Source organism: Acomys russatus, chromosome 19 (assembly GCF_903995435.1).
Source record: "Acomys russatus chromosome 19, mAcoRus1.1, whole genome shotgun sequence".
NCBI classification, from domain to species: Eukaryota; Metazoa; Chordata; class Mammalia; order Rodentia; family Muridae; genus Acomys; species Acomys russatus.
In genome coordinates, this window is record NC_067155.1 from 58,280,566 (window position 1) to 58,301,616 (window position 21,051).

Below are 21,051 nucleotides of genomic sequence, written 5' to 3' on the forward strand. Positions count from 1 at the left end.
AAACAAACAACAAAAAACATAGTTTCTCAGACCTTTGAACTGGCTCAAACCTGAGGACCCAAGTTAGATCCCTGTGTCCTACATAAAGAGGGACTTTATGTAGAACCAACTCCATAGGGTTGCCTCTGACCTCCAACACATGCCTGGAACACATATATCCCTCTACTCCTGGTGTGTGTGTACACACACACACACACACACACACACACACACACACACACACACACACACACTTTCTTAAAAAATCAAAAATCTAGCTTGTCAAGGCCTCTATCCTATGGCTATGGGCTATGAGCGTCAAACTGTCCCTAGAAATCAAAACACACTTAAGTAAGAATCAAGATTCTAGCTGGTCGTAGTGGCACACACCTTTAATCCCAGAACTCAGGGAGGCAAAGGCAGGTGGATCACTGTGAGTTCAAGGCCAACCTGGTCTATAAAGCAAGTCCAGGACAGCCAAGGCTACACAGAGAAACCTGACTTGAAAACAAAACAAAACAACAACAACAATGAAAAAAAAAAAAAAAAAAAAAAAAAAAAAAAAAAAAAAGAAAGAAAAGAAAGAAGGAAGAAAGAAAGAAAATCAAGACTCTGGGAGGGAGGGAGGTAGCAGGGAAAAGCATCTCTGTGTCACTGAGCAGGCACAGCAGACACTCTACAAGCTACAGCACTCCTGTGTCAGCCGTGGACCAATTGCTCGTTAAGTGCAAAGTCACAGGTCTCTAGGGAGCGATGTTCACAGGACACTGTATGACCATGGACTTCCTATAGTTGAACTCAGCATCACCTAGGGTGGGGCAGCCTAATGGGGTAGTGACACCCATGTAGTCAGGCCTCAGACTTCACTGCTGGGTCACACATAAAACGTAGGTAAAGAGGCAGTGAACCAAGCCAGAAGGTCAGACAATCCCAAGGCAACCAGGGCCTGGACGCTTCAAAAGAAAACAACATCAACAGGGTCATCATCATCCAAGTCCTGGCGCAGGAGAGCAGATGGAGTCAGAAGCCTCCTCAAACGACAGGCTTTGCAAGTGAGCAACACACAGCAGGAACCATGTGACTGGGGACTGCTAAGCTGTGCAGGGCTGCCTTGTGACACCAGGCAGTGAGTATGCCCATGGAACATGAGCCACTCACCATGTGGTGTAGGTATGCCCCTGCAGCTCTAGTGCCCATGAGGCAGGGTCCTAAAAATGTTCCTTCCTTCAAATGTTGGAAGAAAAAAAAAAGCCCCCATCTCTATCCATGATGAAACAAATAGAGATCAGTGGTGAATGAGGCAGCATGTGGGGTGCACCTGCAGGGGCAGGCAGGGTGAGCAGCATGTGGGGTGCACCTGCAGGGGCAGGCAGGGTGAGCAACATGTGGGGTGCACCTGCAGGGGCAGGCAGGGTGAGCAACATGTGGGGTGCACCTGCAGGGGCAGGCAGGGTGAGCAGCATGTGGGGTGCATCTGCAGGGGCAGGCAGGGTGAGCAACATGTGGGGTACACCTGCAGGGGCAGGCAGGGTGAGCAACATGTGGGGTGCACCTGCAGGGGCAGGCAGGGCGAGCAGCATGTGGGGTGCACCTGCAGGGGCAGGCAGGGCGAGCAGCATGTGGAGCAGAGCCCAGGCTGGAAGTCCAGGACGTCAACAAACCCTTCTCAAGGTACCTGAGACAGGAGCTGGCCCAGGAAGGTGAGTGAATGCATGTGTGTGGCTGTGGAGGAATCTCTTGTCACCCTCGGGAGACGCCATGGTCTTGTGGCCAACAGGAGTGTCACCAGGAACCAGCAAAAGCCAACGTAACCCCAGTGGCTCCCCACACCAGTGGGTCAATGGGCCACACACTTGGCTTCAGCAGGACCTATTCAAACACCCAACGCTGAGGGCTCGTTTTACCAAATGCATCAAGCCAACAAACTAAGTGAACTGTTTCTAGAAATCTCAACACCCCATTTAAAGATGTTCATACCTACTCTGTGTAGAATGGACAAGTGCTGCACCTGGCACTGCCACAGCCACAGCCATGGCTGGTAACAGAATGTCTTCTAGCAAAGCCTGGCCATTTTACATCACTGTGACTTTTAATGATGGAGTTTCGGTTTCCACTGGACTCAGCTTCAAAGGCTGAAGACTGCACTGTGGAGTCCTCCAGGATACCCAGGGACCTTTCCTAGGAACCCATGGTGGCGAGGTTCCTGGAGATGTACTCTGGGGTCCTCCTGGCCTCAGATGGGCCATGATCACTCATGTGGGAACAATTCCTGCCTTCTGAAACCTTGACCCTTCAGCCCTCAGTTTTTTGTTTTTATTTGTTTGTTTTTGAGAAAAGCTTTCTCTGTGTAACAGCTCTGGCTATCCTGTACTCATTTTGTAGACCAGGCTGGCCTCGAACTCCCAGCAATCTACCTGCCTCTGCCTCCCAGAGTGCTGGGATTAAAGGCGTGCACCACCTTGCCCAGCTCAGTCCTCCAGGCATTTTTACCTCTCATGAGAACCTCTAATGCTTCAAGCTGGAGTCCATCACCAAGCTCCTAGCTCCACGTCCTTTTGGGCAGGGTAAAGTGGGGGTGGCTTCCACCAGCTCCAGGCTGAGCCTGGGTCCCAAACAGATTTAGTACCCATGAGACCACACCTGTCCATCATGTCAGTATTCATGGTCCCTCTTGTTGATAAAATCACTGAGCACCGTCCTGGTCGGGAGTATTAAACAAATGAAAGCCAAGAGGCATACGGACAGAGGTAGGCCCACACTACAGCCATTGCTGACTCTTTAGCTCTGTCTATCCCAGCCTCAGGACTTCCTGGGTCTCCAAACACATGGGGACTGTGCTAGCGAATGCAGTTTCCACCTGTGGCCACATGAGGGCAACCTTAGGCAGTATTCATAGAAGCTACTGTGGACATTGGGAAAGCTGCACTAGGGTGAGGACCCATGAACACTGGCGAGCTCTGCCCATAGCATGGCAGCACGGCCAGCCCGGGCTAGTGGAGGTCCAGCTGGCGCCTTACCTTGGGCTGCATATCTGCAGGAGCCATCCTCCACCAGCACATTGTAGAAGGGCTGATGGTGGCCGTGAGGCAGGCTGTGCACGTTCATGTTTCGGATCCACTCGTGCCCCATCATGCAGGTGGGGTCCCAGCCATATATCACACAGTTGTAGCCATACCTGTGGGGCAGGAGAAGACATACAATGAGTTCCTGGGGAGCCTCAGAGCTGCAGGGACACCAGGAGAGCCTAGCTGGGCCCTCTCATGCCCTTTCCTCAGTACCGGCTTTTACCCCACGTCAAGACATTTTTCAGAATATCTTGTTCCTCTTTACAAACCCTCTTGCTAGCAAAAAAACATCACATGGAAAAGAATAACCTTTGTTCTTTTTTCTAGACAGTTTCTCACTATGTAGCTCTGGCTGGCCTCAAACTCAAGAGATTAGCCTGTCTCCGCCTTCTGAGTACTGGGATTAAAGATGAGCACTACCATGCCTGGCTTAAGAAAAAAACTTTTGAGAAAAAAGTGGACCTCAGGAGGCACAACTAACTATCTGTGTGACTTGAGATCTATGAAGGAAGGAAACCGATGACACCAAAGCCAAGAGAACAAAGGATCCTAAGCAAACAACCAGGCAAAAAATTCTGCAACCCACCCAGCTTTGGAAGGAGGCTAGGGAGCTGCTTACTGCCCTTGGGAGATGCAGGGAAAGGAACGTGAGGAGTAGAGCCCTCTCCACCCGGCCCTGGGCCCCACCCCCACCCCATCCCCACAGAAGGTGGACAGGGTGAATGTGTGTAGCATTAGCTTCACTGGTCCAGACTTGAGGAGGGGGACGGGCTTCGCTGCTGAGGCAGAGACGCTGGGAGCTTCAGCTGCCTCCTGTGCCCTCCTCTCCACTCTTACATGTTTGGCAATTTCCATAAGAGCGACCAGAAGAAAGAATTCACTAAACGAATGGAAGTCGTAGCCCCTAGCAGGGAAGCCTTCGCAGCCTACCCTCACACAGAGGGGTGGGGGAAGACTGTGTGGTCAGAGAACTGCCTTTGCCACTGAGGGAGTCCTGAAGACCAAGTGCCACCTGCTTCATGAGGGGACAGTAACTCACAGCTGCTAGGCTACTCATGGGACACAAACCCACACCACCACTCTGGAGTTAAACTCGGCCTGGTGAGCAGACATGTGCAGAAGTACAGGCCAGGACAGCCGGGTCATGAAGATGTTGGGGGAGAAGGGACAGGCGGAAGGGAAGGCGCGAGGACGGAGCTCAGGGAGCTTGCCTTGAGAGCTCAGTCCCCAGGCTCAACCTCAACCTATACAAACTCTTCGTGCAGCCAGCATCCACGAGAGACATCCCAGCTCCCAGTCAGCAGCAGGGTGCAGGCTGGGTGCTGGGCGAAGTGACCTGAGGTGCCAGGGTGTGGCGTAGCCCCGGCAGCCTGCGGACAGCCATAGAGGCCTGGGGCAGCCGCTCACCTCTTGTGCTTCATAACGAGCCCGATGGAGTAGCAGACATCTCTGTGCTTCTCCTCAGAGCGCAGCTTCACCTCCACGCCCACCTCCTCCTTCTTGCGCTCAATGTGCTCGAGCGTGTGCTGCACTAGGTAGCCCACCGCCCCATGCTGCCCCGGGTCGAGGGTCTGGATGTGCTGGAGGATGTCAAGCACCTTCAAGACAAGACAGAAAGACTAGGAGATAATATTTTCGCCAGGCCTTTTCTTTTCCGAAGCGTGGGATCGACACCTACCCGTGTAGTCTAACAGAGACAGGTGGCAGCACGCCACTGTGGACCAGGATCCTTAAAGGGCCAAACACTCTTGGTTAGTGGAGGAGAGGAGGAATGCTGACTTGTTTTTGTTTGCTTGTTTGCTTTATTTATTTATAACATATGCAGTGTTCCACCTGCATGTGTGCCTGCCCACCAGAAGAGGGCACCAGATCTCATTACAGGTGGTTGCGAGCCATCATATGGTTGATGGGAATTGAACTCAGGACCTCTGGAAGAGCAGCCAGTGCTCTTAACCTCTGAGCCATCTCTCCAGCTTGCCTGTTTGTTTTTCAAAGTGCAGAAACTATTCTAACCTGTCATTTTTGCATTAAGAGGAGAACATTTCCCCTTATCCAAGGCAAAAAGACCCTTGGCAGAGCTAGGTGAGCCTCTCTTAAGCTGATGTTGGTCAGGGAGGAGCCAGGCTTAGCAAGCTTCCAGTCAGCAGCATTTAAATGGCCACCTCTGCAGAGCTGAGGCTGGCAGCGGGAGCACGGCCAACCCTACATGATCTGTCTGCCATGTACAACACCTCCACTCAGGAGTCTGGCTTCATGCATACTGGAGCACACACTAGTCTCTGACAAGCCTGCCTTCCAGTATGCTGAGCTCAGTGGGCCAGGCAACTTCCACGCTAGGCCCAGACCTGCCAACCAGCTGCTTTGTTTTTGTTACTTCCAGCCACACTGAGCACCAGATCCACAGAGCCTTGGCTATTAAGAACTGCGTTTCCTTCCCAGAGGCCACCCAACAGACCTGCAACACAGGCAGACATAGGCTCTTCAGGCACAAAGGTGGCCCACACTCAGACTATAACACAGGAGGTGTCGGCTCCTTGCATGGGTGTGTGAGGTTGAGAGTGAGGGGACATGGAGAAGGAACTGTGTCCTGGACCTGGTGTGTTCAGAAGACAGTGTTGACAGTGGGCATCATGTGCCCAACCAATGCTATAGGCCTCGGCTGGACGAGGTGACTTCCAGCTCTAACCCCAGCAAGGGGACGTAAGATCCAGAGAACCGCTGTGGGCTACAGACTACAACAACAACCCGTCCCACCTTGATCAAAACCAAACACAGCCCCCAAGGCTCAGGGACTGGGAGGAGGCACTCCTCCTCTGGACACACAGCAGCACAGATGGCTGTGGCCAGGCTCCCGCAGACGGCAGCTGCAAAACGGCCCATCTGCTGACCTGTGGGCACAAGTCCTGCCTGTCCACTAGGCCTCACTGAGCTCTTGCTTCCCCTGACTTATCTGTCTGTTGGAGCCGTAGCTGAACGTGGCAGGAGCCCTTGACAAAGGTCACAGAATGCTGCGTGCCATAGGTAGTCCTGGGCTCCCTCTACACACCCTGTCTTGGCATTTCCTCCCAGGCCTAACAGCCCATGCCTTAAGCACCCATGTCTAGGGTAGCATGTTGGCCTATTATGCAAAGTCCAAGGGAACTACAGTCACCCAGTTATTCCCCAATAGGAGCGTCTCTGGCTAGCTGCCACACGCTATGAGCAGAGAATGCTCTTGGGGAGCACAGTGTATCCCCCTCCTAGAAGAACCTGTTCCAGTGTGGAAGGAGGTTGGGATCGCAATGGAGCTGCGGGGTCAGCAGAGGGAGCTACAGCATGGGCATGGCAGACACAACAGCACGAGACGACAAAGATGGTCAGGCAGGTGGGGCAGGACCACAGACACCTGGGAGCCACCCAGGGACCAGTCTATCCTGTTGTGACCCTGACTGCCGCATACAGGACAATGAGGCCAAGCAGGGATGCTGACGGCCCCTGTTGAGGTGTAACAAAGGCACTGAAGGAAGGCCCTGGGACAGTACACAGGGTAAAGAAAGCCTAGAGAGCATCCATGTGTACAGCCTGGCAGGGAGACACCAGACAGGAGACCAGAGGAGCCTGGGAACCAGAGGACATGGCCCAGGCAGAGCAGCAGAGAAGCAGGAGAAAGAAAGGGCAAGGCCACCTCCTGGCCTTGCAACAGCAACAGAAGGGCTGCTGGCCAGACTGGCCTGGGAGAGGGCTGGGAGTGGCAGCTCATGTTTTGGGGGAGAGAACAGGAACAAAGGTGGGCAGTCAGCACACAGTGGACACAGTGTGAGGTTAGCAGGCAGGGAGTAGGTGGGTGGTGGCCACAGGCAGGCCCAATGGGGCTGATAGGACTGCTCAGTGTTTCAATCCAGGAAGGGAGGAGGACGCTTCCCACACTGCAGAGAAGCCATATGGGTCACAGTCCACCGTGGCTCTGGTGGTACTAAGTACAGCTGGCTTCTCCTTGGAGACAGCGACACCTGGGTGGGCTCAAAGCACTGCAGAGGTGACTTCTTGCCTTTCAGCACCCAGAATCTGTTAAGAACCAAGCCATGCCACAGGACAGCTGAGAGAACAGAGGGGGGTCTTCAACAAGAGCAGGGACGTTTCTCAGCATGGCCACCAGGTTCTACTCTCGCACCCCAGCCACAGTGGTCAGGAGGGTCAGGCTTTGCAAGTCACCCTGACTCCACAGAACAGACAGTGGAAAGTCAGGCAACCTGTCAGCTTCCTGCTTGGGAACAGGTCCTTTCTAACAAACAAGGCCCATGCCCCACAGACTGTTATCACCCTCCTCTGATCCCACACACCTACACATCCATGCACCCCTCCCCCCAGGCCTCAGGCAGGCTGCCTTCTTCAGGCAGCACACCCCTGCCCCTCTGCCCTCTGGGATGGCCCACCCTTTGACCTCCTCTGGAGAGCAGCCATGTCTAATGACTAGGCCCAGAAGCACTGCTCACATGGTCTTGGGGTGTTGTTTTCCTGAGCTGGCCACCAAGAACTAAAGGGAAGGGCCCAGCTCAGAACGAAAGCACTGTGTCCAGATGCTCGACCCGGCAGCACAAGCCACAAGAAAGGGGAGACTGACTGGTCTGAGTGATGCTGTGAGGGAACGCCCAGGGGACCCCCAGAGTGGATGATGAGAGTCACTTGTAGACTCCAAGGCAGCACTTAGGATTCCAAGCACAGAGGTCCAGGAGGCCCCACTCCCGTGCCTGCACTTGCCACTCAACTGGGACAGCTCAGGGCAGGGACCTCTGCTCTTTCCTTCCCAAGTGATCCTGAAATCCCTCAAAACACAACTGGGTGAACAAACTCAAAGGACTAAAGCCTGGGCTGCTAAGGCAGTGACAGGTCCCAGGGTACACGCTTCCAGTGCATGTGGCTATGTGCCCATGCATGACAACTTTTCTTTTTTTTTAAATATATTTTATTAATTTATTCATATTACATCTCAATTGTTATCCCATCCCTTGTATCCTCCCATTCCTCCCTCCCTCTCATTTTCCCCTTACTCCCCTCCCCTGACTGTGACTGAGGGGGACCTCCTCCCCCTGTATATGCTCATAGGGTATCAAGTCTCTTCTTGGTAGCCTGCTATCCTTCCTCTGAGTGCCGCCAGACCTCCCCATCCAGGGGATGTGGTCAAATATGGGGCACCAGAGTACGTGTGAAAGTCAGACCCCACTCTCCACTCAACTGTGAAGAATGTCCTGTCCATTGGCTAGATCTGGGTAGGGGTTCAAAGTTTATTGCATGTATTGTCCTTGGCTGGTGCCATAGTTTGAGGACATCTTTTCTTAAGTTATGGAATCAGGGTTGCCCACATCTGTCCCACTGAACATCTTTGTACAGAGTCACTTATAAGGGCATTTACATTCTTTTTAAAAATACAAATTTTTGTAAGATTTTATGTTTAATTATGCTAGGTAGGTATGGGGGATGGGCGTCAGGGCCAGATCCCCTGGAGCTGGAGTTACAGATGGTTCAGAGTTGCCATGTGCATGCTGGGAACTGAACCTCAAGTATTCTATGAGAGCAAGAATCAAATGCCCTCTGCAGCATGTTCTAAACAAACAAAAAGGACTGATGGCCTCTTTCCAGACCAAGGGCAGAACAGGAATGGACTATGACAAAACCACACACAGCGAGCCCAAAGCCAGCTCTGGGATCCACAGGGGCCTCCCCGCAGCACTGACTGCCAGATGTGGGGTTATGGCATGAACAAAACCAAAGCCCTCAGCTGGCACAGTAAGAAGCCTTAGCCAGGTCTTCCCATGTCCAACAGCTGCAGCAAAGCCAGCAGTAAGCACAAGCCTTGTCTCTCCTTGCTGAGTCAGGTGACTCTAGGAAGGCACCAAGGGGTGGCACTGAGTGAGTGTAGAACAGATAGAGGCTTTGTGTCCAGTGCTCAGAGATGAGGCACCAAGCCAACAGCCACTCCCGGTGGTAGAACCAACACTTCTTAGAAGACAGAAAGACATTTAGTTAGTGGGTCAGGGCTGGGAGACTGGGCAAATCTGAACTTCCTCCCTTGTTAACAGGAGGATGACCTTGCAACAGCCTTGGCCTGAGCTACAGCTTTCCTCTCTACAGCAAGGGCCAAGCATCAAAGTAAGATAATTACCTTCTCTGGCCAGATGCCCAGGTGGAAGTAGAGTCTGGCCTGCAGGAGCAGGAGCTGCACCTGGTCTGGGTACATAGCCAGATACAGGTCCAAGGAGTCTCTGAGGAGCTGGTAGGACTGGTCAATGCCTTCCCTGGGGAGAGAAGACACCTCAGCTCAGTCTGTGTGTTCCCAGTGAAGTGCACACTCCGAGGCTTTTGTCGCCCACATTCCTCTGTTCTACACTGCGAAGCTCTCAGCAGAACCCATCCTGAACATAACTCCCGTACCACATTAACACCTGCCCTCACTAAACAAGTCACCCCAGCAACAAATGCAGACCCAGAGCTCTGAAGAGCAGAGCACTGCCACCCAGGGTGACACCGTGATGGACGTGTGCCCAAACTTGCAGAGCTTAAACCATTGAGAGTGAGCCTGGGGGCTGCAGAGTGCACTGGTGCTCTTCCAAAGGTCCTGAGTTCAACTCCCAGCAACCACACGGTGGTTCACAACCATCTATAATGAGATCTGGTGCCCTCTTCTGGCCTGCAGACACCGTACACATAATAAATAAATAACTCTTAAAAAAAAAAGAAAAAAAAAAAAAAGAGTGAGTTCTGGGTAGATCTGTCAATTAGGGGTCAGGACTTGTAACAGGTGTCTGCTCTGGTGCCGAGGGCTAGAGAGTAGACAAGCTTCATATGCATGCAGATAGAGGGTAGCCCCCTCTGCAGTCTGCTCAACTGTGCCACCAATTGACACTGCTCCAGAAACAGTCTATTAACTGAGTGCTGTTAGGCATCAGGAACTGAGTGCCACACACTACTTGCAGTGATTTCCCAAGACTGATTACCTCGAACTATGGACAAAATTAACCTCAGGCTCTGTTGTCTTATAGGAGGTATAAGGTCAGAGGTCACAGCACCAAGACAGTAGGACACCATCTGTGCCACTGTAAGACACTCTGACTTCCGAAGAATGCATCTGGTGTCTCAGCAGTTAGGTCCACTGCGAACATCGGAGGGCGGCTACTCCACATGGACAAAAACACAGCTGATGTCACAGTTAGCACAGGCCAGCTCATTGCATAAGCTTCTTGCTGCAACCCGAAACCCTGGAAGGCAGACTGTGGGAGCAGAGCTGGAAGGCAGACTGTGGGAGCAGAGCTGGAAGGCAGGCTGTGGGAGCAGTGTGAGAAGCCCCAGTGTGCACAGGGAGCGGCCCTCACCTCTTGCCCAGGCTCAGCAGGTTGCCCACCATGCGCTGCAGCACCTTCTTCACGTTCACCACGCCGTAGAGTGCTGCCGTCACGTGCTGGCCGATCAGGTACTCACACTCCTTCACCGTCAGCTGCTTGCCCTTCCCAAAGGCATCTATGTAGATGTAGTCAAAGATGTCCAGGGTTGCCCTGCCCAAGAAGAGCCAACAAGTCAGAAATAAAGCCCTGGAAGGAGCTCCAGGCAGAGGAGGGGGTCAGGGCAGCACTTCCCTGTTCCCAGCCACACACACCATCAAGGCCCTGGCTGTGCTGAGCACTGACCCCGGATCTGCTCACACACGCTCACACATTCTCGCGGCTCTGTGTGGGGACAGCTTCTTTTGAGCAATCCTGATCCTGTGCCCACTACAATCACACAACATTCTCTCTGGCTGCTATCTCAGTCGGAGTTCTTTCCTGAGTTGCGTTCTTAGCGCACTTCTGGCAAAGACTTGAGACTTACATAAATGTTCTGAAAAAGCACAGAACTTGTTGGCATTTGCTGTGAGGCCAGAACTTCCTACAAGCAGCCATCAGGATGTAAAACACACTGAAAAAACGTGCATGTGGCCAAGTGCCAAGGTGCTTTAAAAACTTCCCTGGACTTGATATGCCACAAACACAGGAGCTCAGTTCTGGGGATACGTGAACCTCAGTGGTAAGGCAGGGTTCAATCTATAGCACACATAAAAAAAATCAAGTCTCCCAAACAAAAACCCAAACAGCTACTCCTATATGTAGACTAAAAGTGAAAAACATGTACAGATAATAAAAAAATACATTTTGGAAAAAACTCTAAATAGCACATGACTTCAATCCCAGGGCAGAGGCAGGTGGATGTGTCTGATTTTGGGCCTGTTTGATCTATATTGCAAGTTCCAGGCAAGCTAGGGCTACAGAGTAAGGCCCTGTCTCAATAGTAAAAACAAACAACAAAGGACTACCACAAGCAAACAAACAACGCAGAAGACAGTTTTGATGACACCAATAAGAGGTGTCAGCCCAGGCAGAGAACTTAATGGTGAAACTGGAGAAGCACTCCATGCAGAAGCGCTCCCTGGGCTGGAAAGATTGCGCAGTGGTAAAGGTGTTGGCTAGCTGCCAAGTCCAAGGTCCTAAATTCAATCCCTGGGACCCAAATAATAGAAGGAAAAAAAACAATTTCCCACAAGCTGTCCTCTGGTTTCTATGTGCGCGTGCGCGCGCACGCGCGTGCGCGCACACACACACACACACACAGAGTTAAAAAACAAAAACAACAAAACCCTCAAAAGTCATCCCCAGGGAAGGGTATCCGCTGTCTGTTTCTGCTTTGTAGTCAACAGAGCACAAAGCCAGCGCACTGAGCTAGAGGAAACAAAGCAGCACTGTTCAGACTCTGTGATCACAGTCACAAAAGCCAGAGCCACAAACCATCTGCACTGAAGTCTCATTCAGCCAGGTGCTGAGGGCCAGCCCTATATACAGCTCCCAGCCACAGCTAGAGACAAAATGCTCAGTAGCTCAGGATGACCCCAACAGACTGTGTGAACAGATGAACAATTTCAAACCACAGTTATAGACAGGAAGCTTCAGGACCCTTATATTAGTGCCAGAAGCAGTTTCTAGCTCCAATCAATATCCAAGGAGAATTTTTGTTTCTTGGCTAGACAGTAGCCCAGGCTGGCCAAAAACTTGTCTCAGGCTCCTAGTGCCCTCCACATAGGACTCCTAAGGAACTGTCAAGCCGACTCTCAACCTGCAGAAGAGGGAAAGCTAAGAATGATGACAGCACTCTGAAGGTTTGGGAAAGGGTGCCCTGTGTTGCCAGGGCACAGCAGGGAGGGTAGACTCCAGCTGCTAATAAGGCCTGTGTGTACACCAGCATGGACCCTGGAGCCTCAGGGTTTGTTTCTGCCACCCTGCTAGGGCAGTGATCCCCCTGTCTCAGCCTCCAAAGCAGACAGGTTATCAGGCTGCCTAGTGGTACTAACAAAGCACTGTCTGAGCTTGGCCCTGTAATACTAGCATGTCACAGCCACTTCTAATGGAACAGCGGAAGTCATAAAGCCAGCACAGCTGAGTCTAGTGATGCAATTGCTGTCCCCTACTTTTTGGCCTTGATCTCTACATGTCGCATGCTTAAGGAGCTTTTATTATTTGTACAACTGGGAGATATTGGATTGATGGAATCATTTACACCCTCTCCCCGGAGCACTGCTTCTGAGCTTCTCCAGCAATGTCCTGACGTACTACCCCTCCCGCTTTTAGGGCGCTATCCTTATCTGGTCCCACTTGAAATCTTCCTTATGCTATGGAGGCTGTGACTCCAATAATTATGCCAGAGACCTCCTTCTGAGGCTCTGACTCAAAGATACTCTTGGCACATCTGCCCCTGGATGTTCCTTACTTAGGAACAAGATAATCAAAACAAAGTAAACTGATAAATGATAAAGAATAAAATATTAAGACCTCCTTTTCTTAGAAAAAGTTAACTCATACACAGGACCACTGTGGTGTCATACAACCAAGGAACAACAACGAAAAAAACCAAGATTAGACACAGAAGTAAATTGTACAAATATATAAAATAGAAACATTGTATTACGGCAAAAACTTATTTGGCCTGCAGACTTTTCCTGGGCCTATGACAATTTGCATTCTGACTATTTTAAAAGTTGACTATACACTGCTTGGGACGTAACAATCCACCAGGCTGGCTCGGATATCTTCTTTCTGTCTCGTGCCCTTGAAACTGCACGAGCCACCAACCTGAGAACAGGCTGTCTTGCTTTGACAAAATATGCCCTTGAAACTTCAGAATTGTTAAAAGTTGGGTTATGGGGTTGATGAGGGAAAGTGATTGTAAAAGATAACTCTGTTCTGTTACGGTTTATCAATGACGACTAAACTTATGACCAAGTGGAAGTTAAAGCACGTGTCCGGGCACAAAAATGGTGTGTTCTATGTTTTGGAACAACAAGCACCTAACTCTGCCTACTGAGTTCTGTATAAAGAAAGAGGCACTGGGACTGCCAGTCAGTCAGGCTGTAAGCCCCTCCCGATCCCCTGCCTGACTCGTTCCTCCCTCACTGCTCTGTAGCCACCCTTCCTCAGGCCCTGACCCTCACCCCAGGGCTAGACCCCAGCACTAGCAGTCAGGGTGAGAGGCTGAAGGAGGAGGATCCCAAGTGCCAGGTCAGCCTGGGTAGCATAGTGAGACTTGTGCTAGAAATGAAACAAGCCAGAAATGCTCAGATTGTGCAAGGCCCTTAGTGGATGCCACATGAGTATCTTATACACACACAAGGAGGGGAGGGGAGGAGGATGGGCTAAAAACCCCATTTTTTTATTAAAGAGTAACAGGAAGTAGATATCCAGATTCCAGACATAACCTACCAATGCACTGTGAGGACCACACATTTGGAAAATAATGACAGTCTAGAGCAAACTGAAAGTCACGGGTGAGGATGGGCTTTAGGCCTGGTGGAATGTCTTCTTAAAGGCAGGCACATGGAATCCAGCTGTGCTCCTTCCCACAGAGCAGGAGAGAGGGACTAGAGAGACTAAGTGGGCGAATGCAGGTCACGCACATGCATATGGAGGTTGTCTTTAGACTCTTCAAGCCAGCATTTACAGGAAATGCTAGCCCTGCCTGGCACCAAAGCTCAGGGACTGCACAGCCCACTCTCCAGGACAGGACACCAGGGATGAGTTTCTCCCTACATGGAGACTCCTTAGAAGCCAGGGAGCAAAAGGACAGGCTGATTCCAGAATGTAGCACTCCTCAGCCAGGCCGCAAGCTGCCCACCTTGCTCCTCCCTTCTCACAAGCTGGGGCAGGAGTGTGGGAGGAGGAAGATGTTTTGTGGCAGAGTGGAAAAGAGACAACCCTTTGATGGGGCTGATCTTCACACTATGGGACCTTGAGAGCCAGGAAACCTGTTTTTTTAAAGTTACACTTTTGAGATAATGTAGATTCACGTGCCTGTGTGTGAGAGAGACAACCATCCGGAGGAGTGCTTATCGTTCCCCACCCAAGGCCACTGTTACAACAGCACAGCATCACACCAGAATCCCAACATGATCCTCAGAAGCAGACGCCTGCTTGGTAACTCCGAATTTAATGCCAGAACCGACTCCTCAGCACCCATTAAACATGGCAGAGATGGGCTGAAGAGATGGCTCGGCACTTAAGAGCACTGTCTGCTCTCTCAGAGGTCCTGAGTTCAATTTCCAGCAACCACATGATGGCTCACAACCATCTATAATGAGATCTGTGCAGGCATACATGCACGCAGAACACTGTATATGTAATCAATAAAATAAGTCTTAAAAAAAAAAGTCAATTTCCTCTTAAAAAAAAAAAAACTGGCAGAGATGGCTCACCCTTCTGCGCCTTGGCACCACCTGAGCAGGAAGTGGCTCGGGAAGTTGACAGGCTCCAGGGGCACCCCCAGCTGCCGGGCGATGGTCAAGTAGAGCAGAGACATGCTGATGGGGATCCCTGTTCTGCGAGTCAACACCTGAGGGAGGAAAATGCAAGTTCAGGAGGGCCAGGGGCTGGCCCAGTGCCACGCCATCACCCCACCCTGCCTTCCAGAGCCGCATCCAGGTCAATGACCAGAGCTAGCCCGCTGGCTGTCTTCTAACAGCCACCCCGAGAGAACCGACTGTCCAGGCTGGCCTCAAACTGACCACCCTGTGCCCTCGGCCTCCCAGGTGCTGGGTTTGCAGCTGTGTGCCACCCCCACACCCATTTCTTGCTTTTGCCTTTTGTTTTTGCAGGGTTTGGCGTGGAACCTGGAGCCTTGTGCACACTGAGCACGCATTCCACCACTTAGCAATCACACACATCCCTGAATTTTCAAATTTTTAAAATATTTCAAAAACAGTATTGCCCTGTGACAAAAAAAACCACAGAAGCCAGCGTCTGTGGTCCAGGCCTGTAGTCCTAGCACCTGGGAGGCTGAGGTAGGAGCACAGAGAGCTCAAGACCAGCCTAGGCTATGAGTGAGAGCCTATCTCAAAATAGGCGAAGGACCGTAACTGGCATACTCCATACGCACACAGCTCTGCTGGCATGGAGTGCACAGCCACCCTCAAGTCTTCAGCTGCCTGTACCCTTTCACCCAGTGAGACTGTACTGAGCGTACAGACCACACAGCCTGTGAACCTGGGCTGACTCACTGCCAGGCTCTTTACAGGCAACCTGCCAGCCTCCTCCTACCAGAAAGAAAGCATGTAAAGAAGTGTACAATATGACTTTGGAAACAGGAAAAGTTACAGAGAACAGGACAGACAAGAAAAGGGACATCAAAGGTGTATGGCTAACAAGCTGGGCTACGATTCCAAGCCAACGGAGGCAGGCTTGTGCAGTTCAACACTCATAATGAGAGAATGAGCAAATGGAGCCCTAGAAATGCCCCCTCCTTGTCAAAGGGCTTGCTGTCCTGTAGCAGGTCTGCCCCACAATGCTATCCCCGTGCTAGAAGAAAAACGGACTTCACTGAGACACGGAAAGACAACAGCACTTGCCAGCAAGAAATGGCTAGCCTGTCAGGGATGACCCTGAAGCCCTGAAGGACATGCCTACACACACACACACACACACACACACACACACACACGGAGTAGGTAAAGGCGCAGATCCTACACGCTCACCCTTTCCCAGCTTGAAGCTGCACACATTCCCCGACACTGTCTGAATCCCGTGTGTGTGCACACTTGCAGGGTTAGGCAAGGAAGGGCACCTACATGGTAAGCACACAGACACCCCATGGCTATGGGAGGAAATCCCATGCTCGCTCTCGCTGCAGCCACGCCCACCTGTAGCCACGCCCACCTGGTGCATGTAGAGGTTCAGGGCGTTGTAGTAGTCCATGCGGTTGCCTTTGAACTTCAGCTGGTCGTACAGGACATAGTTGATGGCGTCCAGCACTTGGCTCTGGAGCTCTATCTCCATTATCATGGAGGACTCGCCTGCAGCACAGAGATCTCCTCTGGGTCACAAGCATGAGCAAGCACACCCCAACACTCACACCCCAAACACAAGCAAGGCACAAGGCACAAGGCACACCGCAAACACGCAGTGACCGGGGTCGGAGGCAGGGTGGCGATCACATCACTCAGGTAAGCACCCCCAGGGCCACTGCAGCCCAGCTCATGCAAAGCAGTTACACACCCGCCCTGAAGGTCAGGCTGGGATGGCGGCTGTTGATGCCACGGAGGGTTTTGCACACAAGCTCCACGATGCTGTGGATCTGGGCCTGGATGTCTCTGAGGCTGATGTCGGAGAGGGGGTTGCAGTACTGGTCGATGTAAACGGCACCTGTGGGTGACAAGTGCAGAGTCAGCGTTCCTTTCTACCTGACTGATAGAAGGGCCTTACTGAGCCAGCCCCTGGGGCTGTGACTTGGCACACTGCACACTGAACCAGCTCCCATCCTGGCTGCCAGGCCTTGCGCCAACAGTGAGGGGGAGGATCAAACACCGTCACCGCAAAGCACTTCATATACCATTTAGGAAAACAAAACAAACCACTTCTTTTGGAGGTCATGATTCAGAAAGCGGAGCATGTGTGCTCCCACATCCAATTATACAGAGAACCAAATGCCACAAGAAAGCCCTCAGGCCACTTCTCTCCTCCTCACTGCTGTGTGAGTCCAAACTCAAGCACTGGAAAGAATTACTGCAAGTCAAGTCCTCTCAACCATGCTGAAAGCAGGAATAACAGACAGACCATTCCAACCAACCCCACTCTCACAGGTGAAGAGGGCATGCCCCCCTCAGGTAAGAGAAGGAGCCCTGTTAGCCCCCCCAGAGCAGGGCCACAGTTTCATCACTGGCTTGAGCCTCAGCCAACCTCATGTCATGCCTAAGCAATTATTTGCCTGCAGAACATTTTTACCTGAAAGCCTTCCAGTTACCTTTAAATTCAAGAGGCCTCAGGCTAGGCCAGAATCTTGCTCTAAGGAGCTGAAGGCAGTTGAGGGCATTGGGAGACCCAGCCTAAACTCCAGGGCTTGTGCTGCCCAAAGGTGGCTGTGCTCATCTGAAGCTTAGCCACGGTGCCACCGGCGCAGGCTTCTTCAGCAGCCACAGGCGTCTAGTTAGGGTCAAGGCTCTGGAGCCAGACCTGCTACCACTACTGCCAGCCACTCAGTGGCTTCCACCGCCTCCCTAGTGATCTAGGTGGACTGTGAAACTGTAACCTTGTATTTGAAAATGCAAAACAAGTATCTTTCATATATACCTACAGGAAACAAAGATTGTCTCACTGTTCTGAACCATTAAATAAGTAGAAACTGGTGTGATGGTGTATACCTTTAATCTCAGTGCTCAGGAAGCAAAGGCAGAGGCAGGGAATCTCTCTCTGTGTTTGTGGCCAGCCAGGGCTACATAGTGAGACTCGGCCTCAAACAAACAAAAAATAACCAACACCTCAAGAGAGAGCCTAACTCTCAGCTCTAGCAAGTATAAAAGCAGACAAGAGGATGGCTATGACCTTTTCCATTTGTTTATAAGATTTTTCACCTAAGCAGACCTTTACACAATCAGCACATATCTCCACTAGGTACTGGGAGCTGTGGAGATCTTTACTCCAAGGCCTGAACATACAAACCTACTTAACAAGGGCTGGGCACCTAGCACTCAGAAGATGGCTAGGCTGTTCCCTGAATTTAAAAAAGAAAACAAAAAACAAAAGCAAAGAAATGCACAGAAGGGGTGTGAGACCGCCACGGTGAGCTCTGCAGAGGGTGGGGGACCAGCACAGAAGCAAGCCCTGGGCTAAAGGGCAAAGGGGACTGTAGGAAGAGGGCTGTCACCACAAGGAAGTGAAGCCAAGCACACATCTCTCAGCACCTGTAGGGCAAAGGCCTGGATACAGGATCAGGACCCTGCATCGCAGAGCAGAAAAGTGTGAAGTTAGGGGAGGTCCAGACCACAGAGGGCACTGGGAAGCAAGCAGTCACTCAGAAAAACGTGGCAGCTCCCACAGCGATGGGGACTAAGCAGGTCAGGCGAGCTGGCTGACTGGAGGGCAGTAGGCAGTGATGCCCAGGGAAATCCAGGATTGCGCAGAGTCCTGCTGATAGCCTGGAGAACCCTAATGGACAGGGCAGGACCTAGAATATTAGAGAGGGAAAGATGCCCATCTAGTGACCCCAGAGCAGGGAGGACACACAGCACACACTTCACAGGAGGGTTTCTACCTGAGAATTAAAGCAGGGTTTAAAAAGCCAAGTCACATTTTCTCACTGTTCCCCCAACAACCCAGTTCCTCCTGGCACAGAGCAGGGGGTGGGGGTTGGGGGACACCTCGCTCTCCTCCCCTTCCCTCCCACTTAGACCACGCCTCCCCTGGGAGCAGCCTATCCTCACCAATCCCCATCTGCTTCAGGGACACAGGTAAATATGGGCAAGAACTGGTCTCACTACCAAAGGTCACTCACTCTGCAGGCCCACATGTGCTTGTGTGTTGAGGTCAGGGGTCAACCTCAGCATCTTCCTAGCTGTTCATCTTGTATTTGCTAAGTTCACCAGCAGGGAACTGCAAGAGTCCCCTCTCTCCCCGCTGGTGCTGAGGTTACAAGTGTGACCAACAAGTTTGGCTTTCTACACCAGTTCTGGAGACCGAAATCAATTCCTCCCACCCATGTGGCAAGTGCTTTCCCTAATAAGCATCCAGCCCCCACTGTCACTAAGCCAGTGATGAGTCTGTTGACACGAGGCCACTTGAGCGGCAGTGAAACCGTCACCAGAACCTTTGCTGTAAATTTGAGTGCTGCCTGTCTCATAATCCAACTTTCTGAAGCCCACTGGCATGGCTTTCTTTTCCCCTCTACTTGGAGAGACAGCTGTCCTAGGCTCTTAAAGGCTGTCTAGCTGCTGAAGACACAGGTACAGAGAGAGACCCACCTTCAAGATAGGACTCGTAGTCATCTGGCTGCTGCAGGAAAGCCTTGAGGTTGTTGAGGATTTTCTGCTGGCGCAGATAGTAAAGAATTTTCTTTGCGTAGTATTTCCAAGTCAAAGCTTTCCTGGAAGCAATCAAACAAGCCACTTAGAGTGTCAGTTGCCCAGCGTTGCCATCACATCACACACATACCACTTTAACAGGACAAACACACCTGCATCCCAAGGGCCCTGCACCCTGATTTGACAGTGTGATGGCACACAGACAATCACACCCTCTGTATCTCTGGAGAAAGGCTGTGAACAGCATCCTGAGAAGTGAGGTGCACTGTGCCGGTCTCCAGGCCCTATTTCTGACACTTGGGGCCCAGGCTGCTCCTTTTGGACTGGTGGCTTCAGGGAGTCCTAGGCTCATGGTGTCAGGTGCACCCACACTGACCACCTTTCCAAAAGTTACTTTCCAGAATAGGTTTTCCAAAGAACTCAAACCTGCACCCTCAACTGTTAAACCATACCTTCCGGCATAACCGGGGACATCCTAAGCCTTTCTCCTCTGGAGACACCTGAGACAGTGAGCTGTCAGCCTGTGAGGGTCAGGCCTCTGGGCCATCCTGAACGCCTGGCACCTCTTCTCCCAATACCAGCACAGAAGAGCATCAAGCTGGCCACTTGTGGTGTCTTACTGCCCTCCGCCTGCCTGGCTCCTGCTTGCATCTCCTTTCTCGCCTCCGCCATGGCAGTCCAGAGTCCCAGTGAGGCCCTCAGCCACAAGAGCATGACTTCTACCCCAATTCTCCTGTTTTTACTTCCTCACACTAAAAATCCAATTTCTAATGAAGACCCAAAATGTCCCTTCACACCATCCCCATGTCCTCTGAAATCTAAGTTCCAAGGGCTCTTTCTGCCCTGTCAAGCCCGTGTCTAGCTGTGTCACCTCGGCACCTTCTATTCCTCAGTGGAACGCTCCCTCCCCAGACACCTGCAGTCTGTTCTTGTACCTTCTCTTGGCTCTCTGCTCAGGTACCCACAACCCCTCACACTCAAGTTCACACAGCATTTCCCCTAGCACATCCCAATTCCTGCCAAAATAAACAGCTTAGGTGTTTTTATCACTACCCCATGAGCTTGTGAAGGCAGATTTGGGGCTGTTCACAGCTGTATCCCCAGTGCCTACAAAACACCTGGTGCACTGAGGACATGCAGAAAACGTGCTTCCCCAGCTCTCCCCAACACCCAGGACAGGACAGTATCTAGGGGGCGGGATTAATGTGTGTGGCAGCCTCTAAGAACAGTAACCCTGCCCCCCTCCCCCTATCTACAGAGAGGTCAGTGACAGTCAGTAGAGCTGTCTGTTCCCTGTGCTCTTTAAAATCTGCTGTAGCAAGTCACCTCTAACAAACAAAAGAAGTGTGGGGCAAACACCACAGCCACCCCTCAGACCAAGATGCACAACTCTGAGACACCCTGCCACAGTCACACTTCATGCCTCTGGACATTTCCTGCATCTTTCTGGAGTGGTGGTTCACAACCTTCCTAGTAATGCAACCCTTTCATGCAGCTCCTCATGCTGTGCTGACCCCCAGCTAAAAAATTATTTTCATTGCTACTTTATAACTATAATCTTGCTACTGTTATGAGTTGTAATGTAAATATGTGAGATGCAGGTTACTGGATACGAGACCCCTGTGAGAGGGTTGTTCTGCCCCAAAGGGGTGGAGAGCCACAGGGGAGAAC

General features: G+C 51.6%; 1 protein-coding gene across 2 annotated transcripts in view; it reads right to left on the reverse strand.

Moving 5' to 3' along the window:
* Nucleotides 1-21,051, reverse strand: part of Fbxo21 (F-box protein 21) — a 32,000-nt gene that overhangs the window by 2,721 nt on the left and 8,228 nt on the right. The window contains exons 4-11 of one of the 2 annotated variants that reach the window (XM_051161627.1): nt 19,321-19,442; nt 16,583-16,729; nt 16,244-16,380; nt 14,788-14,924; nt 10,391-10,570; nt 9,184-9,316; nt 4,452-4,642; nt 2,997-3,154 (exon numbers count right to left, since the gene is read on the reverse strand). In XM_051161627.1, the coding sequence (XP_051017584.1) occupies nt 2,997-3,154; nt 4,452-4,642; nt 9,184-9,316; nt 10,391-10,570; nt 14,788-14,924; nt 16,244-16,380; nt 16,583-16,729; nt 19,321-19,442 (1,205 nt within the window). Of the gene's footprint in view, nt 1-2,996; nt 3,155-4,451; nt 4,664-9,183; nt 9,317-10,390; nt 10,571-14,787; nt 14,925-16,243; nt 16,381-16,582; nt 16,730-19,320; nt 19,443-21,051 lie in introns of both variants that reach the window. The other variant, XM_051161626.1, reaches the window with a different exon arrangement.